We start from the raw sequence: 24,212 nt of genomic DNA, 5'->3' as shown, positions 1-24,212 counted from the left end.
GAAATGGGAAGTCTGACTTTAACCACACTTCCCAGTGTTTTCTTTAAATGTGCTTTGTTTTCACAGAAAATTGCTCACAAAAAGCCAATGGGATTGTCCGACCAAGTGCTGACTCAGTCTGCCATAATATTTTGCAAACACTGTGAATAAATAAACGTGGTAAACATAGAGTTTTAAGGACAGTTTAACTCTTTTCTTATTGAAAATAACAAAGATAGTTTAATGTTTTATGTATGTGATGGGAATGCAAAAATGAAATCTTTTAAACTTAATAGAGTATGTTACCAATAGGACCATAAGACAATACTTTAGAAAAGCAGGGTAGTTATGTGTGTAGTTGTAGCTTCATGTGTATATCTTTAAAACCAAGTACGCCCTCTGCTGGAATTTTAGGTTAAATAAAATACACATCTAAGTCCAAATGATGATTTCCTTACTTATTTATTTTGTCTTATTCGCAGATTTGGACTGGACTAAACTGTGAATCACTGAAATACTGCGGTCTCTCTTATAAACCGATTTAAACCGTGTTTATACAGAACCGAGGAAAGAAAAAAGACACGAGATCTGAAGTAGATCCAAGGCAATCACATTTCTGTGGATTACATTAGACACTGAAAACACTCATATCTTCATTTACGTCAAAAATACCGTCGGTGTCGTTTTTATGTTGCATATTTCCTTACACACGTGCTCAATATGGTAACAATAAAAATTAAGACATCAAAAACTATCTAGGTCTTCAGTGTGTGAAGCAATACAAACAAACCTTTAGTAAGGTAACACAGTTGTTAAATAAACGCCTGTGAATTTTTTTTAAAGGTTTTGTGTCTGTTGTTGAATGCATTTTAAAGTAATTTGTTGTTTTTGTTTAAAATCAGCATTATCAATTGCGTTAAATCCATCAGTTTTAATCTACTTTATATGTTGATTGCTTAGTTTGCTTCTGGTAAAGACATCTTGAAGAGGTGAGGCTTGCAATTATGAGCCATAATTTATATTTTTATTCACATTTTTGTTAGCATTTGTACTAGAGAGAAAATTCAAATGTGCTCCTGAAAGATAAGAATCATTTTGTAAGTTAAAAGCAAGTCAAATTCGGGTGATCCGGAACTACAACATTGTCGGTTAATACTACTTACTGATATAGATAGTTCCGCGTTAAGTTCACTCAAACGCCGGGGAACGTTATTATGCTGAGCAACGTATAGTATTTTTTTTTCACAAGTACAGAAGCCCCGCGATAAGCAGGGCATCAAAAAATTAGTTATAACTCATATTGTTCCTCTCCACGGAAATCTTTAGTAAAAGGCGAAAGATTTATACGATCTGAAGAGAAACATGAGTGTACTACTGATTGTAGTGACCCGGGGAGGTGTGATTTTCCGACATACCCATTACACTCACGGTGTCGTTGAGCTGAACTCAAACGTGCATAGTTTGAATACTGTACTTTGGGATCTACTTTATATAAATATACAAAACACTTTATATATATTTAAAAAATCTATATGAATTGCTTTAGAGCGAAAACGTAGGTTTAAAAGGAGTTGGCGTACTAGGCCCGATGCATGATGGGTAATATTCTATTTCAGGCTAAAATACTGCACTCGGGAAGCTTTGCTAGGTCTGTAACTGAGCAGAAACGATACTGTGACTAAATTAATTATTAAGTGATTAGAAATAAGGAAAATAAGTGCAAAAAATAGGAAAAAGGTTTACGCAGGCGCAACACACCGTTAGGATGGGCTTTGGAACGAGAGAAGTCCTTCCTACTACTTCCGTCTTCGCACAGCTAACCGCCCCCCTCCTTTTAAGTTAAACGGTTAAAAAACAAAACAAATAGCGTAAGAAACACTTTTAGCGATCAAAATCATTTTTGTTTGATCCTCCAATGGAGACTCTGGGGTGTTTCCGGCCCTTCCTATCACAAAAATATGAATATACTTTTCTATTCTATTTCTATTTTGAACCCTAAAGAAAATCAATATTTCAACTGCACTAATTTCAGCTTATGTCCTATGTACATTTCATTTTACGATCATAAATCCTGATTAAGCTTTGAGGTTATCTGCCTGGGTTACTGTTCGAGTATCACACAAGCACAAGAAAATCAGGGGCCCAGTACTTCAGTATGGAAAAAAATCCAAGTTTGTCATGGATGGAAAGTAAGTGAATGTGCAGTAAGTGAATGGATAGATATAGATGAATAGATTTTTTTCCTGAAAGAGAAATAGATTAGTAGATTAGTTCACCAGAATATACAAAAAATTCTCCCAAATTCAGGGCGATGTCTTCTTAACAAAGTACAACAAATGAAATCAAATGCAAAATTTTCAGTAGCTCAGAAATCAAGAAAGGCATTAAGGGATGTCTTTAAACCTGAAATACTTGACCCAGTTATCTTCAAATTAACAGCAGTGACCTTTGCCTGACAGGGCTATAATTGATTTTCATATGCAAACTTTTTGGTGTATATTTAAACTGCAAATGGTTCATCACACTGTTAAGGTTTTTATTTCAAGTTTGTTGTGTAGTAAAGAGCATAGAATAACTCCCAATTTAAAATAAAGAGTTTGATTAACTCTCAACACAGAGGTTTATTTGTGGCACTGTCTCACATTCTTTGTAATCGTCTGGAAAAAAACAATTGAAAAGAGAATTGAGTGAGTGGCTACTGGCATAATTTCCTTGTTTCAGTTTCCATCACCACAGGACTAAAAGTAAAATGTTAGAAGTACAACGGACGAACGGCAGTGTTGTGCAAATGCATCATCAATACTGATGTATTACAAAATACAGTTCTCAACATCAAAGTGGCATTCTGTGTGAAACATGTACAGCAAAATGATCAACTTGTGTTTTCATGCAGTATCAACAGCACTTTCAACACAACGTACTTACATTGGAAATTCTTCATCAACTTGTTAAGAAAAGTTAGAAATCAGAACCGGAGCTCTGTTGTAAACCTACCCTCCTTTTGCTTTTCCAAACAGGCTGACGGTGCTGACAATTTAAAGATCAGCAAAGACGTTCAGACTGCGCTCAACACCAGAATTACATGTAAAGGGGGCACCCGATCTCTTCTCCCCTTGGTCCAAAAGATTGATTGGTTTTACTGATGTTTTGGTCATCGGTTCAAATATAAATATACTTTATTATTTTAATATAAAAAGAATAAGGCAGATTTCAACATGTTCATTTCCACATGGATTAGTGAGCCCGCTGTGCATTTTCCACTGTACACAAAGCCACATGATCTGTAAGAGTTTATTGCACAGAAGGCCAAGCTGCAGAAAAAGGGCGGAGCAGCTCATCTTCTTCCAAGACATTATCAAAAAGGACTGTAAAAGCTAATGATGTAAAAGTGTCCATGTGCAACTTCGCCCAACAGTTCATATGGCCTTGACATCGATAAGGTGGCCTTGCTGGGCCCCCTGCCGCAGGGCTTTGATCCCTTGCAGCTTGCGGCCATGAAGCGTGAAGCGAGACCAGGCCACCAGCTGGAGCAGGGCACAGGTGATAGGCACAAACACCAACATGTAGAAGCAGCCCAGGCGTAGAGGCGGATTCCCTGAGCTGGAGGCGACGTGAGACCCAGAAACTGAGTCCTTGACAGAATCTCTCTCAAAGATATCATAACCTGGAGACGACAAAATTAATCACATTAAATTTGACTCTTTTTTCCTGAAGCCATACTTAAATATGAAAACAGTAAGAGTTAATGAGGATCCTATTGATGAAAGAAACTAAAGTAAAACTAGTGAGGCAAAACAAAAACGTGTCACTAGGATATATTTTAAGAGCACGACTGGCATAAAGCGATGCTTGTCTAACAGGTTATATTTGGGGAAACTGGTTTGTTAGCCTTAAAAAACACATCCAAAGAGGAAGTGAGCAGAGACCATAGAAAAGTCAGTAACATCCAGCTATGATGGGTGAATTCATGCAAAGCTGGTGTCGCAATTTTCCTAACTTTGAGGCAAGTGACTGATAAGTACGTGGCTTGGCTCTGGATACACCCCCTTTGGCTTAGATCGTTTTTCCTATCAGCAGAAACAACTACACTGACTCTGTCCAGTTAAACAACCTCATCCAAGTCTTAGTAAGAAGGTAAATATACATGTTTACAATGTTTTTTTTCTTCTTAAAATTACATTAATTCTTTGTTGGCTGCCAGGTCACTTGTGCTGACCGTCCACAAATGGGCAAACAATTAATGCAAAGTTAAACAAGTCTGCAAAACAAGTGTAAAACAGATTGATTTTTTTTCCTATCCTGTTCAGGTTCTAGAAAACTAAATTTAAAAAAAATGAGATTACAAAAGAAGCCTGTTTAATCAGGTAAATGCCAAAGATTTGATGAGTGGCTTTTTTTTTTTGTTTGTCATTTGCAAGATAAACTAACCACAAAACAGCAATTTATGTCATCTGTCTAGTTCAACTTGTTGTGCAAGTCACACACATGTATTTTAACTCTAGTTGAACGCTCAAAACTTTATCAACACACATATCAACAGAGTGTGTGAGCCTGTAGTAATTTGTGTCAGCTTGGGAATCGCACATGAAAGCAGCGCCTTGGAGCAAGCTTGGAAAAACCTGTGTCCTCATGAGGTCCAAGGCTGAGAGTTTCTGTTTGTACCTGTGTAAACACAGAGCAGCCATGTGCCAATGAGTGGGGCGAATGTCTGCCCGGGTTTGGTCATCAAGGCAACCATGCCGAAGACGAGAGCAGAGGCGGCTTGCTGACGTCGGTTTACCACAAAGTCCTCATCCACCAGATCAGAAATCACCAGTTTCAGGAGTTTGCATGTCCCCTCGGTGAACACGCGGTTACTAGAAAATGGAGACGTAATGTTACAGCGTGGAAACATCAGCTGTAATACAGGTTATCATGCAAAAAGCCTTTGTTCAGAGCAGTCAGAGCATGCTAAGGTGTGTCCGAGTATGAAATACAGTAACAACTTCATCGCTTTTAGCTGGAAAGTTTTAGTGAGCTTCACCCACAAGTTTAACCACTTTACCACAGCTGTGACTAAAATTATCAATGAGCTATGAAAGCACTCAAATGCTGTTGATAGCTATAAGAACAGCAAGACCACTAATAGTCTAAAAACTGCATGAAAATCAATCGCTTGTGGCATTAAAATGTTATATGTGTATATGGGACTATACAGATAACACAAATATTACAATTACAGTTAAGAGTAGACCAATTTCAGAATTGTGGCTAATTTCTAGAGACAGCATTTATAACCCCCCTCAAAAAAAGGGTCTCTGCAAATGGCATGCCCAAAGGAATTCTGGGTTTGTGTATGCAGCTTTGAAAATGATAAACCGTTAAAAACAAGCACAAAAAGAACCAGCCAAACTGCCACACATCCATGAAGCGTGTGCAGATGTGTGTGCACGGCCATACCTAGCAATGAAGACACACAGCAGATAAATGTGGTCAGCCCCTGCTAGCAGCATAGCCACACTAAGTCCCAGTTTGAGCATAAATAGCCAGCGGATAACCTGGTAAACCCCGTAACGCTGGCACAGTGTCAGGAAATACAAGTTGTTCAGGTGTGGAGCAATATAAGAGATTCCTGTGTGGAGCAGAAGCAGAGCTGCGTTAAAAATTAAAACTATAAAACAGCAGAAAAATAATTTGAGAGAAAGCGAGTGGAAAGCCAAAAAACCCCAAACAATACAAATAAGTAAAAATTTTGCAATTCATTCAAAGGTTCTGGTGCTACACATAAGTAAAAAAAAATGTGTGGTAGCTTTTATTGTCATGTCTCAGATTTGGAATCACTTGCCTGAAGAGATCAGGCTTGCAGAATTAGTAACCACCTTTGAATCACTTCTTATAGACTAGTTTCAATGTTTTTAAGGGCCTCACTAACAAAAATATATTGCTCAAAAAAAATGAAATGCAAAGTCTGTTAAATTTCTGGGACATCAGCTTGTCTAGTTAGAAGCATAAACTGCTGTGAAACAATTTCAACTGCTTGTTTGCAAATTAAATTGGCAACAGGTCCACCAAAGATATGGCTCTCCAGACCATCACTGACCCACTGCTAAACTGGTCATGCTGGTTGATGCTGCAAACAGCATAACGTTCGCCAAGCCTCTTTCATACCATCTGGCCCTCATGCCACCTTCATGGAGTCAGTTCCTGAGAGTCTGATCAGAAACACGCAAATGAGTGAAGTGAAATCACTGAAGGTCATTCTACGCTGCTCCTCATGTTCTTTCTTGATCAAAAGAGCAGATGCTGGCTTGTCTACTGGGTTGATGTCTGCCCAGTTCTCCTCATATAACAACCCTCTCCTGCTACCTCCTGTAAACTATTGTACAGTTAGTATTGTATAGTTATAATTATAGTATTGTTAGTTAGTAATTAGTACCCTTTTATCCCTTAATTTTACAAAAAATCTAGCATGTTATTTATTTTTAAATTCTAGTTTTATATATCTTGGAGATATATCTTTTATATACTTATAAATGCACCATAGGGAGGCTTGGGGTGAAACAGCATTTCGGACAATAAAGCTCTTGAATCTTGAACTTGACACAGCAAACCTGATGTGCATCTGCCATCCTAGAGGAGCCAGACTCTGTGTGCAAGCTACGTGTGCTGCAGGTACCATCACATGCTAACTGAAGTGACAAAGACACCAGGAAAAGCAAAACTGGAGAAAAATCAGTCAGCATATAAGGAAACAGCACTCCTCTGTGGCCACAAGGTGCAAAATCATTCCATTTGTGGGGTTGTTGTCTTGTTTTTGACTCTCCAGGACACATATTCTCACTTGAGTTTGAATCCAAGCAGGTGAAATAGATTCACAGTGGTTCATGCTTTCTACCTAGACAGATGAATTTCCCAGAGGTTTAACTAACTTTGCGTGACACTATGAAGATCAAGTGCTCACTTCATTCTTTTCAAATGAGTTTCTTCTTTCATATAATTGTTTAATTTTTTTTTAATAGATCAACCACTTATTTTCTGTGACTTTTATTTAGTTCTCTTTCTGCATTTGCTTTTCTGTCAAAGCAATCTGCAAACTATTTTCTTAAAGGTGCTATATAAATAAAGGTTAATTATATATTTTAATATGCCACTACTCATGGTTTAAATGTATGCATTGCAGTGTGTTTTCCAAGCATTTTTCCTCACATAACAGTGTTAAACATTAAAATAACTTCTTTATTTTAATATTCCTATTGGTAACTTCCTATTCACTAAAATTTAAGTCACTATATCAAATATACAATTTCTTATCTCTTGCTGTGCAAAGCATCCATTACAAACACTTGTGTAAATCATTTACTGCATCTCAACTGGATCTTACCAAGTAAAATTGAACCCGTAGAGGCAGAGATGTTGTCAGATAAGAGATGTTCTAAGAAAAGAGGGAAGAAGTTGCTGTTGAAGTGGCAGTGAAACACCTGCAAACAGAAGCAGAAGTGACAGATAAACTAAGATGATTATTTTATTCTAAATTAAAAGTAGTTTGTTGCTTGGACCTGTAGCAGTTTTCTTTAATTAAACACCAAGAAAACAAATGAAATGTTTTCTGATTTTAGTGCGAGCAGGAAAACCACAAATATTTAGCTAATAATATTAATTATGAAAGTTCAACAAGTGTCATTTACAAGAAGGGCTGCACTTCATGTGGAAAGACAAACACTGGAGGGCAGTCTAACTTTTATCTTGCATTGTCTATCATTAATAACAAGAACAAACTCACTAAGACTGTAAAGGTTTGTACTAAGATTGCACGTCAAAAACAAACATGGGCTCACACGGCTTTAAGACTTTTAAAGGCTGACCTGAATCAGGTTCATTGACACGAACCACATGAAGTTCCTGTGTCTGGACAGCTGCTTGAGATACTGTCCAATAGTGACAGGTTTTTCCGGGTGGTTAAGTGGAGCATGGCCAACGTTTAGTCTGTGATAACAGACACACACGAAAAGATGTGAGAAAGGAGAAAAAACAGTATGAAAATTTCTCATATTATTCACACTTTTAAATTCTTACTCTTTGAGTGCTGATGCATCATCTTGTTTTGGATGGATTTCCTTTATAAAACGGCGCTGGAGCATTCGAGACACTAAGAAAAACCCCAAGACGGAAAAAGCTGCCAGAGTTACACAGAAGATACGGAAGGAGTAAAAGTCCTCTTTATCCCAGAAAGAGTAGGACAGAAAGACGGAGAAAGACCCCAGAGCGCTGAACACCGAGCAGTGAAAGTTGAGGCGTGTGCGATCGGTGGCAGATACAGCGAGGTCCGCCAATAGGGCGCTGTGGTGGAGATCCACCATAGTGAGAAAGCCATCGTAGAGACACAGGCACAGCAGGAACTGCAGGCCTGGACTGGCCCAAGCCACCCAGAAGGCCAGGAAGGACACAGCGAAGAGAGGACCATTTGTGGCGAGGGCCTTCAGACGCTTCAGCACCACCTCTGGATTTGTGATCTGAGAGCCGGCTCTGGGTGGAAAAACGAAACACATAACAAATCTTTAGACGCGTTTTGTGATAATTAACCAACTTCCCTGGTACAGACAGACAGGTTATTGCAGACAGCCCCGTATATCATGATGTCAAGCAGCGGAGAGATTCTTAAAATAAAAAAGGGAAAAAGTGCGTATCTCTGGCATAAAAAACGTGTAGTTGTATTAAATGTAACAAACTTCAACAGAATGATGTGACCAGCTTTATAACATCACTGCCTTAGAACAACACAGAGAAGGTTTGCTTAGTGATATAACAATGTAAACACAGAAAGCAGACAAATGTTTGACAAAGTGCTCTGATGGCGTCAAACACTTGGGTGTGTATGAGTGTCTAAGAGATACTTGGCTAGTATGGGTGAGAAATGAGAAGCGATCAGAGTCCGAATGAAGATTATATCTGGAATTTTAAGATCATTCTACAAAGATGACTTTATGTTGTTGAATCAGGAGTATCTCTCCAAATTCGAGGCAAGTAGATGAACTGTGCTGACACATAACAAGAACTATGAGGTGTCTCTTCAGAGAAAAAAACTTCTTTTCGAAAGAAGATGTGCAACCGACAAAAATATCCCAGAAAGAACTAAATTCTATTGCACAACATTAGTGTCTCTTCCAAATGACTCCAACTACGTAAATGACCTTTTTCTTTTGAATATCTATTGTGTGTGGTCACGTCAACATTTCTAAAGCCTGTGCAAACAGTTAACTTGTTTTTCTGCAGTCTTTTGCACATTCATAAACAACTATTTACAACTGTGTTTGTTCCACAAAAAGTAGAAGAAAGTAAAGATGCAGATACTCACTGAGGAGAGCTGAGAAAGGCGCGGTCACTCAGCCAGCCGAAGAGAGGGTCATTCAGACTGTTCCAGATAAGGAAGACAGTCTTTGGAGAAGCAGAAAAATAATGTTAAATAAAAATCAGTGGATGATGGTGCATACAGGATTACCATTAATCTTAAATTGGTTCCAATATAGAATCTGTTCTTCTGTGTAGTTTCAACCTTATTGTTTTGCCATAATGTATTTTGTTTCATTTAATTTAACTATTTGCTTTTATTTATGCTTTTGTCTTATTGGTTTTATTCGGTGTTACAGCAGCACAAGACAATGTGTTGTGTCCAATGACAGTAAAAAAAGACAGATGTAGCCACCATGATGTCATCCATTGGTTTGTGGAGTCCTGTTATGAAACCTGAAGCTTTTCACTATCTAAGAGGTGGATCTGGCTGTGATACTGCTGGATGTTCACTGGTTAACGACTTTTCAATCACATGTTGTTAGCCAAGTCCTCAACTTACTCTGGATAATCCTCTTTTCTGACAACAAAAATGGCCAAAACATACAACTTTGGATTTAATTTTGTATTCAGTCTGACCTGAAATGAGTGACTGAGCCCATAAACTCATCATGAAAGTGTTAATAGAGTTACGGGCCAATGGTGCTTTTCCCATAAACTTCTATAGGACTGAAAGTTATTTTGCAACCACAGGTTATCACCCCTGGTAGCATTAATAATAAATACAGGTTTAAGGCCATGTTGTTTTCCCTTTTTAGACCCAGAAGCTGCTATCAGTAAAAGAAAGATCCATTTTTCACTGTCCAATTTTAGTCTCATGAAGAGCTGACAGACTTTACGATAAATAAGTTATATTTCATAATGAAGATTTCTGTTTTTCTGGTACAAAAAAAGGTAATTAAATAACAAAAGCAAAACGATGAGCACACTCTCAGCGACACTGGACTGGTAAATTAGAGTTGGATTTCTAATCTGAATTAAACATCCAAATTTAAATCACGTGTTTAATCTCAGAATCACAGTTTCAGGCATTCTTTAGACTCACCTCTCCCACCCAGAAGGAGATTTTATCGATCTTGTAGATGGAGACAAACATCTCCACGTAGTAGAGCAGGAACACATTGTGCAGGATGGATGTAAACAGAGCCAAAGAGCCATAGAGCAGCGCAGTAGAGAGGACACCTTGCCAGCAACCCCAGACCCTTGTGCCCATTCTTCTTTCTCAGTCTCTCTGCTCCGTCTTTCTTTTGTGCCGAACAGCAGTCATTTCACAGCCTGGCCGCCCCAGGGTTACCACCTCATCATAACCTGCAAAAAATAAAACAAACAAACCACACAGCACAAGTAAATGCATTTAGATTTGATAAAAACATACAACAGATAAACTGTATTAGCTCATAACATCACATTTATGAGCATTACCAGAAATTGCACTGCACCTTTTTAACAGTTAAATCCCAGCTGAGCACACCAAAATAATATTAACATTCCCGTCAGTCTCCCCACAGAGTCTGAGCAGACCAGAAAAAAGTGCTGTTTTCAAAGCAATGGTGCACTAGGTACTCATTAAAGTTAGTTAGGTTGTGGTACACTGTTCCTTTCCTCTGTGAGCACACGCCCAGCCGACTGAGAGTAATACTACTTCTCCCAGCCAAATATGACCACTCCTTTGAAAACTCCATCTCACTTACCTCATAAAAAGCTGACCAAAAGAACAAAGTAAACATTTCAGGATGAGTATTTTCACTGCTGTGTTGCCCTTGGGTGTCATATTCAAAACTGAAGTGTTGCACTGTTTATGCTATCATAATTACAAAAAACTTTCAGAAAAAAAGAAAAATTAGCTTGAAAAGGAAGCATAATGAGCTTCTTTCATCAATGCAGATATATATATAGACCTTAATACAGACTTTGCATGTACATGCAAATTTACTGTAGGTCTTGGGAAATGTTCTTTTTGGCCACCTTGCGGGTATCAGTGCATCCAAATCGCTGTATACAATCTTCATACAGTCACACCCATATTTCTCTATAAATTAACATGAGGTATAGAGGAAAACTCAGTGGTGTTTTTCTAAGAAAGAAGCCTGTACAGTTCAAATAGACCGTATGTTGAAGGTTCATGGACAGAGTGAAAGGGGAGAGCCTTCTTACACCAATATGTAAGAAGGATGCCACAGGTAGGGACAGGAGCAAAACGTGTGAAATGCTGTGGAGGTTATGTCTTGGGGATGAATTTCAGCTTGAGGTTTTGGAGATCTTGTTAAAATTAAAGGATTTATGCACACAGGAAAATACATATATTGATCTACCGTGCAATATCATCTGGAATGCAATTTTTTGACAACAGCTTCATTTTTCCAAATTACAATGATCCTAAGTACACTACCAGTGTAGTATAAACATACCTGGATAAAAAAGAAAACAATGGGACACCATCAGTCACGGACTGGGATCAACATTTCCCATATTTATGGAAATATATGAAGAAATGAGGGACTGCTACAGCACTGCAGTTTAAAGATGCGCTAAAATGTTCTAAGACAGCCTCCTTTATTTGTTCATAAAAACAGTCTGAGGAAGTTCTCAATGTGTTTGTAGACTACAAACACATTCAGTACCTTCACGCACACCTTGTGAATGAGGTCCAGAGTTTCCATGTTACACCCCCTTGTGAATTACTGTCTCCTTTGTTGGCTGTTCTATTCTCATGTCCCGAGTGCATTCTCATAAGCAGCACCCCAGGGAAAAGAATTTGCTTAAAAATACCAGTAAGCACCTCTCACTTCATGCCTGACTGCCACAAGCTCAAACTTGCACTGATTACATCCTGTCACGTCTTCAGTGGGGGAGAAAAAAGTAATAGTTAAAAAAACCCAAAAACAAGGCGATATGATATTTTCCATCAGTGTACTGTCTAGGTACAACCAAGATAAGTGGGGCAACCTCAGTGGAGTGTAACAAAGAGCTCCCTATCAGATCCAAGCAGGTAAAAGCGGGATATCTTTCAGCTGGCTGTGCCATATCACATCTTTAACACTTGTGCATCTTACCAAAACAAAAGTGGTGTACTTTGCAGCAGATGATAGTGCCTGACAACATCTACAAATATCCCATTCATGTCCTCTCAGGCACGGCATATTTACCAACTGTTTTCTCCCCACCTGCAGGGGAGCCCACCTGTTGTGTTTACAGGACATCACAGATGTTTTTTTACCTCACCTCACACTGCAGACAATCATTATAAACAGACTTTACAACGGTGTTATAATGGTTAGGTCAAACTGCACACAATATCTTCCTCATGTGACAAACACGTATTCAAACAGTTTTATAGCCTCCCGAGCTAGTAAAGAAACTACAAAATGAAGAGGAAATAAGCCTGACACTGACTAGTAGTGACTAAACTTCTTCTGCTAAATATACGACAGACACAGAAAAGGCGGCGTTGCTGCTCTAAAAAAGACATTTAACTTACTATCAGTAGCTTATTAGCTCATTCACAAGCTCGGCTCTCGATTGAACTCGCTCATATTACAAGTAGTAACGCACATGTGTAGCAGCTGATCGATTAAGAGCAATACTGGAATAAGCTCTTATCTGGGCGTTAAACGTCCAGCTAATCGATAGCGCTAGCATTAGCTAGCTGGTTAATAATAACCTTATCGTGCTGCCAAGCAGGAAATTAACATATTAAGAACTGGCTTCAAGTGTATTCACGACAGAGTACCGACCGGGTTACGTACCGTTAAAAAATGTGTTAACCGAAGAGAATAAAGCGTGTTTGGCTTCGTGGGAAATTAACGTGTTGGCGCAGCAGCTGTGTCTCAGTCCCAGACAGAGAGCACGTCATGACAACAGTCCGTACTCACACCGGTGACGACTGCGCCGGGTTTGTGAAAGGGTTTCCCAGCACTGGAGGCACACTGATAAGAGCTGCAGCGCCACCCAGCGGCACAACGACCAGATGCACTTCTGAAACATGTTCAGGGACATGGAGCAAGCATTGAAGCCAACTTTGGATTCCAGTATAACTTGCAACGAGTTACATAAACCTGGCCCAAAAGCAGTTGTTTTGATGGCAGCTGTTTTGATGGCATGATTTTTTTAAAATGTAGTATTTATACATATCATACATCAATACACGGGCACAGAATAGAATAGAAGTAATTACAAAAAATATATATAATTTCACAGAAACCTTTAAAGTATCTGATATTAAATTGGAAATGAAGCAGTCAAAGCTTCTTCACTTAAAAAACAAACAAACACATTATTGTTATTATTATGTTTAAATAAGGATTACATCTTAAATGTCCAGCACACCTGTTGTTGTCGCCTTCCTATCTGTCTGTTTCCCTCAGAGAGATCCTCCTTTCCCTCCTTTCAGTGCCACTTGCCAGCAGGCCTACCACTTCTACAGTATGTGTTGCACGTAGATTTCAGATTGCTCAGGAAAAATATGCTTTGTGATTCATCACCCCTCATGGGTGAGGGGGTTGAAACATGACATAGGAACAGACCAACCGACAGACATGACTGACTGGGGGAAAACACAAGGGGAAGAAAGCGAAGCCAGAAGTGAACAAGGGGCCAAGGTAACTTAAGAGGAGAACAAAAGGACTAGACAGGGGACAGAAGGAGACAAACAACAAGCACACATGAGACACCAGGGAACACAGAAGAGAACAAATCAGGGAAGATGAGACAAAGGGGAATACAAACAGGCACAGAAGCAAAGAAGGACAAAAGATTACCAAAATGAAACAGGAAATCATCGATACTGAGACAAGGACATGGACAAACATGGGTATCAGGGACCAGGCAACCAAGAACATACAGGCACAGGTATAACCTTCACAAAATGGGTTTTATTATGCCCCCCAAAAGGCAAAATTATTACAAAAATTCTAAATGACAGAAACAAACTATTTTAAGAAGTAAGTGGGCCCATAAAAGAGGCCAACTAAAGCAAAATTCTACTAAAAACACTTAACAAAACACCATAACTCAGCAAACTGACCTCCCCAAATGAGAGACTACTCCTGTTATATATTAAGTGAATGAACCATGGTATACATCAAAGGTGGAAACCACAGAGACAATAGCTAAACATAATACAAGAAGAAAGCCCATTCCCCCCCTTGTGTGGTCACAACAGCTGGTGAAATCTATTTTATTGACCTCTGCATTTAAACCAGCTCCACCCTTAGCCTTCTCCTTTACTCAAACCAGGAAGGACTGGAGCAGCAGCCAGGTAACTCAAAAAGAAGAGAAAATAATTAATACAACATATAGTACAATAACAAACAATACAAAACAGATTCTATGCTATTCCTTGCACTATGGCCTGCTGCTGTCATGTATTACAAACTACCCAGTTTAAACCTTTCAGTTAATTTATGGACACTGAAGCTTTACAGTACAATGCAAAAAGAAAGGTAAACAAAAATATTACCTGAGTATTTCAGTTGTGTATTGGCATGCAGCCATCACAATGAGGATGACACTGAATGAACCTGGGAGACACAAGAATAAACCCTTAAGACTAAGGAAAGGAAGGGGATGCTATAAGGAACTAATAACCACTTCTAAAAGCAAATTCCCAAAAGACACCAATGCTCACCATGATATTTGTATGTTCTTCCTGTGTCTGTTAGGGGTTTTTTCTTTGGTACTATGGCTTCCTCCCACAGTCCAAATACATTGTTGGGGTTATAATTGGTGATTGTAAACTGACAGTGGGTGTGAATGGTTGTCTGTGTGTTAGCCTTCCACAGACTGGCAACCTGTCCAGGCTGGACGCTGACTCTCACCCTGACAGCTGGGATAGGCTCCAGCCTCTCCATTTGGATACTTGGATCATCAGATTCAACCACTGTGCACCATATAAAATCAATAAAAAATATAATTTTATCTCCAAACTGGGTAGCAGGCGTTTGGAATTACACAGCAAGTATGTCAAGTATCATGTCAATGATAATGTTAAACACTGTGGTTGGATAACAGGATCACTGCATTTTTGCTATAGACCACTTTATTCTTTAATAGAGTAGATGCAGTCATTTATAAAGATTGCAAGTGAAGCTCCAGGGTTCCTGGCTGCTTCAGTCTGCATACAGAACATCCGTGGTGTATGAGACACGCTGTATAAAGTGCTTTGAGTACTCATGCAGAGTAGAAAAGAACTATATAAGAAGCAGTCCAGTAATCAAATCACATATCTATTGAAATGCAATGTTGCCTGGTTATCTTAGATTTGATGAACCAGCTATAGTTATCCCGTCTAACCTAAACAAGGTAAAGAAATACTGTACCAAAGCCCAAAGTTTTGTCGTTCTAGCTTTTGTCCAGCAGGAGTCGCTCACACATCACATGGGCTCCACTCGACTTTACATTTACAGCCTGCGTGGGGTGTCACACTGGAAGGCTTACTAATGTTTGGAAACATTTCCAGGAGAATTTACGAAACAGTTAAGTAATATTCTTAAAGAAAATTAAAATCAATCACACTTCTATGTGGAACTGACACATTTCCATTCTTCTATTGAGAAAGAACATTATTATACGTTTGTTTTAAATAGAAACGCCAAACACTGAGCTTAAACCCTTCGTTTTCAAGAATCCAAAAAGGCGAATCTATTGAGTAAAAATCACAAAAAAGCGTACACCTGCTTATTATCTGGATATGGGTGAAAAAACATCCTTCCTAAACAATTTCTTTACTCTTAAAATAAAATTAATAGAAACTCAAACAAAACAACAAAAAGAACATGTGAGGTGGTGAAATTGTGGAAAGCCTGTGATCTCAGTGTGTGTGTGTGTTTGTGTGTCGGGGGGTGGAGGGAGAGTCGGTTGTGTTTGAGCATTGGGTAACTGCAGCAGCAGCAGCAGCAGCAGCAGAGAAGCTCTGTGTTTCACCGCGGAGAGGTCGGTTCAAAGGATTTAGGAGCAGAGCTACAGGAAAACAAGCAGGTGAGTCCTCACTGCTGTTATGTTTCATTCCGGACTGCTTCTCCGTGTTTCTTCCACTTTTCCTTGCTCTCTATTTGCTGATGTAAAGAGGCTGCTCAGGTGAAGGTGACCAAACCGCGTGCGGTGCTGTTTTCGGCTCTCAGTGCTGCAGTCCAGGTCGGACAGGTGCACATGGGTAGACGTCCTCACGTTCATTGACTGTTTACATTAACACTCATTAAGTTATTACAGCCACATTTGTGGACGTTAACTATGGCATAAATGCATATTAGGTGCGTTTTAGTGTCACCGCTGCTTCTGAGGACATTGAGGACAGTCACTTATTGTTTCAAGTTGAAATTAGAACATCTGCTGTGATTTAATATCTTGTAAAGCCTCGTTGCGGTGTTTTACTGTTGGAGGAAGCATCAATTTAATTAAATAGGTAGACATAAAGCTGAGCAGTGGTTTCTAAAGCACATTAAACTTGAGATATTGATTGAATACATTCCTTAAATAAGCTTTTTGGCACTTGTCGCCGAGTCTCGCTTTAAAAGCTGTAACTAGTGGCTTTTATTAATGATTACTTTGTAATCTTTGTCATTTATTCATGCTTTATAGATACGTTATTAAGTCATAAAAATTTTCACAGATGGCAGGTTGCTTTGGCGTAAGAAGCAGCCAGATTTCTTGAGTGATTAAAAATACTCAATATCTAAAATACTCCATATTCTATTACAAATTGAAATCCTACATACGTGGGTAAAAGTACACGCTCTAAATATTAGTAGCCAAATCTGAGTAATAAAACTTCTTAGACACAAGGGACTGTTTCAGAGTGCTAACATATAATATGGCTGTGTTATACAGTAAGTAGGCTAGAGTACTAGAGGTGTAGCACTGTACTAGTATTGACACAACCCTGATATGCAAACCATGAAATTGTTATGTCAATAATGCAAGTATGTTAAATAATATTTGTATAATTCTATCTTTGTTGTATGCTTTTGTACAGTTACTAAATGGATTTTTTTGTTGAGGGATGGGCTACTGACCCATCCTCCAACCCTGTATGTATTTTGAGAAAACTTCTGAATAAAATTAGACAAAAACAGACAAAAAAGAAGATAGTTAACTGATAGCATTAAATTTTTTGTATTTCCTGTAGTTCAGTCTGTATCAATCTGCATACTTTATGAGTTGGTCATGTTTCTTATATGCAGTACAACAATTTCACAATAAATGTATCATGTATCAATATGGACTCAGCTGACACTTTATTAGTCACACCTTGGTAGTAATGGGTTGGACCCCCTTAATTCTTTGTGGCACACATTCCACAGTGAGCTGGCAACACTCCTCAGAGACTTTGGTTCATATTAATATGACGGCATCACAGAGTTGCTGCAGATTTCTTGGCTGCGCATCCGTGAAGCGAGTCCTTCATTTCACCACACTCCAAAGGTGAGATCTGGTGACTGTGGAGGCCATTTCAGTAAATTAGACTCATTGTCTTGCTCAAGAAACCAGCTTGAACTTTGTGACATAGCACTTTATCCTGCTGTGAGGATCCATTAGAAGATGGGTGCACTGTTGTCATAATGGGATGGACATGGTCAGCAACAATACTCAGGTAGGCTGTGGTGTTTGCTGATATTAAGGGCCCAAATTTTGTAAATGAAATATCGCATAGGCACCTAGAATTACACCACCAACAGCCTGAACTGCTTATACAAGGCAGGATTGATCAGTCTTTTCATGGTGTGTACGTCAAACTCTGACCCCACCATCAATTTAATGCCGAAGATATTGAGACTCATTTGACCAGGCAACATTTTTCCAGTCTTCTATTGTCTAATTTTGTTGAATCCATTTAATTTGTAGCCTCAGTTTCCTGTTCTTAGCTGACAGGAATGGCATCTGGTGTTCTGCTGTTGTAGCCTGTTTGTGTCAAGATTCAACAGGTTATGCATTCAGAGATGTTCTTCTGTGTAATTTTATTGTAACAAGTGGTTATTTTTGAGTTACCGTTGTCATCCTATCAACTTGAAACAGTCTGGCCATTCTCCTCTTAACTCTGGTATCTTAGTTCTGGTATCAACAAGGCCAGTTTCACCCAGAGAATGGCCCCTCACTCTTTCTTTCTTTTATTTCTATTTTTGGACCATTCTCTGTAAATCCTAGTTATGGTTGTGTGGGAAAATCCCAGTAGATCAGCTGTAGATTACTCAGGTCGACTTTCTTTCCTGCTGTGATGCAAGATAAGATAAGATAAGATAAGACAGATTTTCCAGAGTTGGAAAATTCAGAATGGGTAAAGTGATTCATTACTTATTCTACAATAGTAGTAAGAGCTATCATTTTCAGAGGCATCCTGTTCTCCCAGTATTTCCAGTGGGTACAGATGACAAGTATAGAGAGAAGATAAGTCTTTATAATGGATATTAAAGGAATCTTTTCATATTTAGTAGACTGAAATTTTCCAAGCAGTTCAATTTACACCTTAAACTTGATATAAATAAACAGAAAATACTGTACATAAGCTGTAAGCTTCATAACAAGGTGTTTTTTCTGTGATAGTGGTTGGAAATAAGTTAGAATAAATCAAACAGTTTTATTAGTTGAAAGGTAATTTCCCTGTATGACAAAATGTGATTTCCCCCCCTGATAATTGATCTGCCGTTCACATTAAAACTGGTGTTATTTCATTAAAATCTTGAAAGCCCTGAACTAATGCTTCATCTTGTGAAATATCTGTTATCAAACTCCATGTAGTGGTAGATCAAGTAGTACAAGCCAGAAAAAAGTAATTTTTAGATGTTTAAAATCACTTTCTATTTAGAGCTTCAAGAAGTAATTTCATATTCTTATTTGTGAGTGTGATTGCATGACCTGAACATAAAAAGTTCTTACTTCTATATATTTGCAGTGTAAACAGAGGCAAATTATTTATATTTGTATCCACATCACAGTGAACACCACAGGGTGAACTTCAGTAATCTCATTTATGGCTCCTCTGTATGCCAGGCACTCAATGCTTTGAGATAAAAAAAAAAAAAAAAGTATAAATATAATATTTAAATATAGCATATAGCACATAATATATAAGCCCATTAAAATCACTGCAGCTATCAAAGGAATGAGAGTGTGTTTGGCATTTCAAGTGGCATCAGTTGAAAGGAAAACCAAAAATAGCTCACCTGTTTTATTGATCTGCAGAAATGTCAGGCTAGGTGTTTTGCATATTAGTCTCAATGGAAAACAGCTGCATCATTCTTTATATATTTCATACTCTGGAGTGACGACTTAATCTTTTTGATGGGCACCAGCTGCAAGAGACCTGTGGTTATAGAAACTGGGTTAAAATTTCCCATCAGACCTGTCCCGCTCTTTGGATCAATAAACTGAGTACAAGGTGTTTTTGTCACCGCCTGCTCTTTTGTGCAGTTCCTCTTGTCTTCATGTCACATTGCTCGTGTCACTGCCAAGGCAGATGTGTTTACCTTTCCCTCTTGGAGTTATCAGGCTTTCATAAGTGGGAACACATTGGTGTCAACACCATTGTGGGCAGGACACACAAACACGCCAATGCAGATGTGTTGAGACAATGGTGCGTTTGCTGTGTGTTACACGAGGACAGCAGTTGACAAAAACAGGACAAAGAGCTTCTCACTATGCCTTCATCTGCAGTTTTGTCAGAGCATGATTCTGGAGGTTCTTAGCATTTGGAGCAGCTATCAAACAAGACACATGTTGCGCTGTTGCTCTCCCCTCGCTTGCAATATCGAAGGGGAACCGCGCCGATTTTGTACATCAAAGTGTGCTTACAGGCTTTTGTGAGCACGAAAGTGTGCGTGAAAAAGTTTTCTAGTGGGAGCTGTGAAGACTGATAAAAACAAATGTCACAAATGATGTCAGCATTAGCTGAGTGTAAAAGTTTAAAAATGCAAAAATTTTGACTATAATCTCTCAATGGAGTGTTATTCATTTTGGGTAATGACAATTTTAAAAGAAGTAGTGTGGACTGGGAAAAAAGCTTTTTGTTTTGGTTCTACTTCTTTTTTTTCAAACAAGGATGTGAATTTGACAAATTCTAAGAGCACAGTGCTAAAATCTCTTACGGCTGTCATCATATAAAGCCAACTTCTGATTTAGACTGCCTTTTACAGAATGTATGAAGCACAGCAACAGTTGACAGAAACCATAGATAAATACAAAGACTAGTATCAGAAGCAAATAGACTTTGAAGAATAAAGTAGGCCACTTATGCATTACACCTACAGGAGCTGCTCATGCCATGAAGCTTCTGGCATTCAGTTTTTGTGCTGCATTAATGCCAGAGGAGGTTTTGGAAGGCTGCAGTTGTGATGTCAGCAAAGCGTTGGCTCCACTCAGCTCAGATCAGCTGATCTGATCAGCAGGTTCATGTGCTTGTGGAGTTCCAAACACATGTTGCCAAGCAGGAAGTTGCAAAGAACCCTCTGGTTGAAAAACTATGCAACATCAACACTTACAACATGGTTGAAGGGTGTTTCTTTGCATCTCTTCTTTAGTTTTTACATTTTAAATTATTGGCTGTTTTAAGTGCTGATACCGAAACTTTAGCGGTATCAGCACTGGACAGTAAATAGTGACAGATGAAAATTATGCCTTTAAATTTTTTGTTTTTGTTTGACTAAGAGTTTACTGCATCATGTGTGGCAATTTGATGCAACAATTACTACAACATGGTTTTAATGCTTTTTTAAAGTCATTTCAGCATTGTTCAGTCTTCACTTTTTTAAACTGAGATATTACAAAGGTGTTAAAAGAATTCATTTTCATACCTGAAGTCTATTTCATGCAGATGAACATATTCCTGGTCTCACCATTTGAGCATGTGTTCTCTTAACCTTGAAAACAAAGTAATTTTAATTTAAGATTTACGTACCAAGTTTTCCTGGAGGCCAGTCAACATCGGTTTGCTCAGTTGCTATCATTAGATATGGTATGAAACTACAGTTTAATGATTTATCTCCTACTTAAAAACATAATCTTGATAAAAAAAAACATAGGCCTACAGCTTTGAAAATATGTAGAGCTCCTCACTTGAGCCTAACATCTTGTAGGTGTGTTTGGGATGTTTGTTTGACATTAAGTTTTATTTCTTAAATCCAAACCATCAATACTGAGTACACATATCTGGATAAACAAATGCATCATAATTTTTCACCATCTCATCTCCTGCTTTATCATTTTACAGTTTGGTTCCAGGGATTAGCACCCTAACTTATAACTGAAAGGTCATCAACCTCATTGTGCTTCATGCTGGGAGTGATTTGCAGCAGCGGCAGCCGTGGAGATTAAAGCTGGGAATTCTCCAGTGTCACTGCGCAGCAGAGTGTGATTCACAGCGTAGACCCTTTGATCGGTGACAGTGCCAGGGAACGGGCAGCCAGGCGAAGATTGCGCTGATGGCACAAGGCCTAATCTCTAGATTATCCATCATGCTGCACCCAGCTAATTAAGAGATGTGTGTTGCAAGATCACATCACGCAGGCGCATTATTTAACTCTCCAAACTTTTCTTTAAATGGTCTGCTACGTAACAGCACCTTAGTCCTTCTCTTTGGCTAATTGGTTGTAATCAGAGAGCAGTGATGCATGTCAGCAAGTAATTTCGTGCTCATGCTGTCAAGTGAGAAAGTTTATGCACGCCGCCTCTTCATTAAAGTTCATTGATGACGTTTTGAAATATCACACATCATTCATGTGGTTCCTGGTAGGCATCAGGTTCAGCATCATGTTTCATGACCTCCTAGTAGTTTCCTATTACCATCTATCTACACCTTAACTATAAAGTAATTAAATATATTTACTCTCTCTCTCACACACACAAACACACATGTATTTGCTACAGAATTAGATTTTATCTATCGTAGGTAGTGTGTGCAAAAAATGTAGCAATATTCAGCTAGTGGATTGGATTCCAAGCAGAGTGTCTCTCTGTGGAGATGGACACACTGCAGCTCTACAATCTTGGAGTAATGATGGTGATCATAGTCCTTGTTCTACCCTGCAGCCTCAGTGAGCACAGCATAGCAGCACACGAATCCCATTCTCCACAGCAGATCTTGAGAACAGTAAAAATGGAGGATTAGAAGTCCGACTGATCACGGGACAAGATCGTTTCTGGAGAACCAGCTGAATTATGTGGGATTGAAGTGATTTATCTTGTACAGATACATTTAAATACCTGAAATTAGTGGCAAATATAGTTGGGCAGCTCTTACTGTACCTGGATTGTCCACCCAAATAATCTTTGTGTTGTAAAATCCTGCAAAATATTTTGTGATTATAATTTTTCTACTTTCCATACTACACTCGTAAATGCACCACACTGATTTAAATGTACTTTTCAGACATCGCAGGAATGAGATTTATTTTAATACTATTTTATTGCCCACTAAAGAAGGGCCAGTCAATAGCTGGGTTGATTTGCCGCATAACAAGTACATTTCTGGCACTTTGACATCCTTTTAATCTTTCAATTAGTCCAGCGCAATATATCCACTTGGGTGGTGGAGTCCTTGTCCTGCAAACGTTTGTTTTGTTCATAAATGAGTGAAATCCATCACCACCTTTTGACAGCCGCATCTAGTTTGGTATTCAGGATCACATCTCTTTTAGTAATACACATTGTTTTTCTCTTTCTCTGCACAGACTCAGTGTGTTCTCAGCTGGAGGATAATCAAAGAGTCTGCGCCTGGTTGCTGCTGGGCCTGAAGATACACGCTTTGCACATTTATTTCATTATTTATTTATTTATTTTTTGCATACAATAAACAGTGAGCACAAGCAAGTCTCTGCTTGGACCCAGGTCTGTAGGTTAATCATGGGATCAGTCAAGCCCTTCCTACTCCTCCTGCTGCCCCTGATGTTTTTCAACCGACTATCACAGCTGTGGGCCTTTCCGTTCAGCCCATCCTTGGACCTGGATGTCACTGCGAGAACTACCGTCTTCTCAAAAGGTGAGGATCAAGCAGATTTTTTTAAATTAAAAGTCTTAAACTGTGATTAAAGCTCTGTACAGGGGGGTTAGTGGTAAAAAGGAGATAATTTTAATCTTCCAAAACAATTTTTTTTAATATTAGTTAAAGATTTAATCAGATTATCAGGAAATGGATGATCCTTTTTATCCTAATCTGATCATACATACAAATGTTAAAAAAATCGTTATTTACATTTGTATATGCTGGCCCGCAAATTTCCTTAAAGATCATAAAAAAAGCTCCAGAACATGGCGTGATTTTTATGTTTTTATCAAAATAATCCAATTAAGGTTGTTGTACAACAAGGGGTACATTGCAGACAAGGATTACAAACTAAAAGATGATTTAGCATCCTTAAATGGTTGGCCATAAATGGTTGGCCAAAATATAAACAAATACTGGCCAAAAAATATGGAGCTCAAGTTTTGCCCCCCAGCATAACTCCCTGAATAAACAGCAGCAGAAGACATCCTGTTCTCATCCCCGAAAGCATAATGGCTGTGTTGAGCTAGGGGAGCTATTCCACCTCCTATTAATCCCATTGTACAGCAGTTGGCTTCGGTCAGTCATGACCCAGCTCTAAGGCCAAACCAGAAATGGAAAGGCATGAGAGTTGGTGGCTAATATGAGCATTTACTGTAACCAGTAAAAAAGAAAATAAACAAGAAAGCAAATGAAATGTGAAGTATGTTCATCAGTGGTATGGTGAGGCTGCCAACTGTGGAGTAACATAATCTAGACCAGAGTGTACGATCACATAGATGAAGCTGAGATTTCAGCTGAAGGATTTTTATCCTAGACCAGGTGTGCCAAATCAGATTACTATGGTGTTGGCATGAGTAGTTCATGGACATCTGGGGAGACAGAGTTGTCATTCACATCTCTCCACAGATTACCTAAGACGGAGGCCATCACACATTTTGAG

General features: G+C 38.7%; 2 protein-coding genes and 1 non-coding gene across 4 annotated transcripts in view; 1 reads left to right on the top strand and 2 right to left on the bottom strand.

The window, feature by feature from the left end:
* Positions 1–1,234: 1,234 nt before the first annotated feature.
* Positions 1,235–1,349, bottom strand: LOC113028632 (U5 spliceosomal RNA). The gene has a single exon (XR_003273254.1). It is a non-coding gene; the product is annotated as a U5 spliceosomal RNA (small nuclear RNA).
* A 1,152-nt stretch (positions 1,350–2,501) lies between these two features.
* On the bottom strand, positions 2,502–13,220 carry mfsd13a (major facilitator superfamily domain containing 13A). 2 transcript variants are annotated; one of them, XM_026178186.1, is made up of 9 exons: positions 13,050–13,220; positions 10,349–10,611; positions 9,311–9,390; positions 8,032–8,481; positions 7,821–7,941; positions 7,340–7,436; positions 5,419–5,590; positions 4,642–4,835; positions 2,502–3,643 (listed from the first exon to the last, which is right to left on the bottom strand). In XM_026178186.1, the coding sequence occupies exons 2-9, from the start codon at positions 10,514–10,516 to the stop codon at positions 3,396–3,398; spliced, it is 1,530 nt and encodes a 509-aa protein (XP_026033971.1). In that variant the 5' UTR covers positions 10,517–10,611; positions 13,050–13,220; the 3' UTR covers positions 2,502–3,395. The 2 variants fall into 2 exon arrangements, with proteins under 2 accessions (XP_026033971.1, XP_026033972.1); XM_026178187.1 differs by lacking the exon at positions 13,050–13,220 and adding an exon at positions 12,782–13,031.
* Positions 13,221–16,168: 2,948 nt separating this feature from the next.
* sema4gb (sema domain, immunoglobulin domain (Ig), transmembrane domain (TM) and short cytoplasmic domain, (semaphorin) 4Gb) overlaps positions 16,169–24,212 on the top strand; it is a 54,343-nt gene continuing 46,299 nt past the window's right edge. Inside the window, exons 1-2 of the mRNA XM_026178181.1 lie at positions 16,169–16,278; positions 22,959–23,266. Of these exons, the coding sequence (XP_026033966.1) occupies positions 23,131–23,266 (136 nt within the window). The 5' untranslated portion in view covers positions 16,169–16,278; positions 22,959–23,130. The remainder of the gene's footprint in view (positions 16,279–22,958; positions 23,267–24,212) is intronic.

This window comes from Astatotilapia calliptera, chromosome 8, assembly GCF_900246225.1.
Source record: "Astatotilapia calliptera chromosome 8, fAstCal1.2, whole genome shotgun sequence".
Lineage (NCBI taxonomy): Eukaryota > Metazoa > Chordata > Actinopteri > Cichliformes > Cichlidae > Astatotilapia > Astatotilapia calliptera.
The sequence above is the reverse complement of the archived record's forward strand: the minus strand, read 5'-3'. Positions and strand labels throughout refer to the sequence as shown.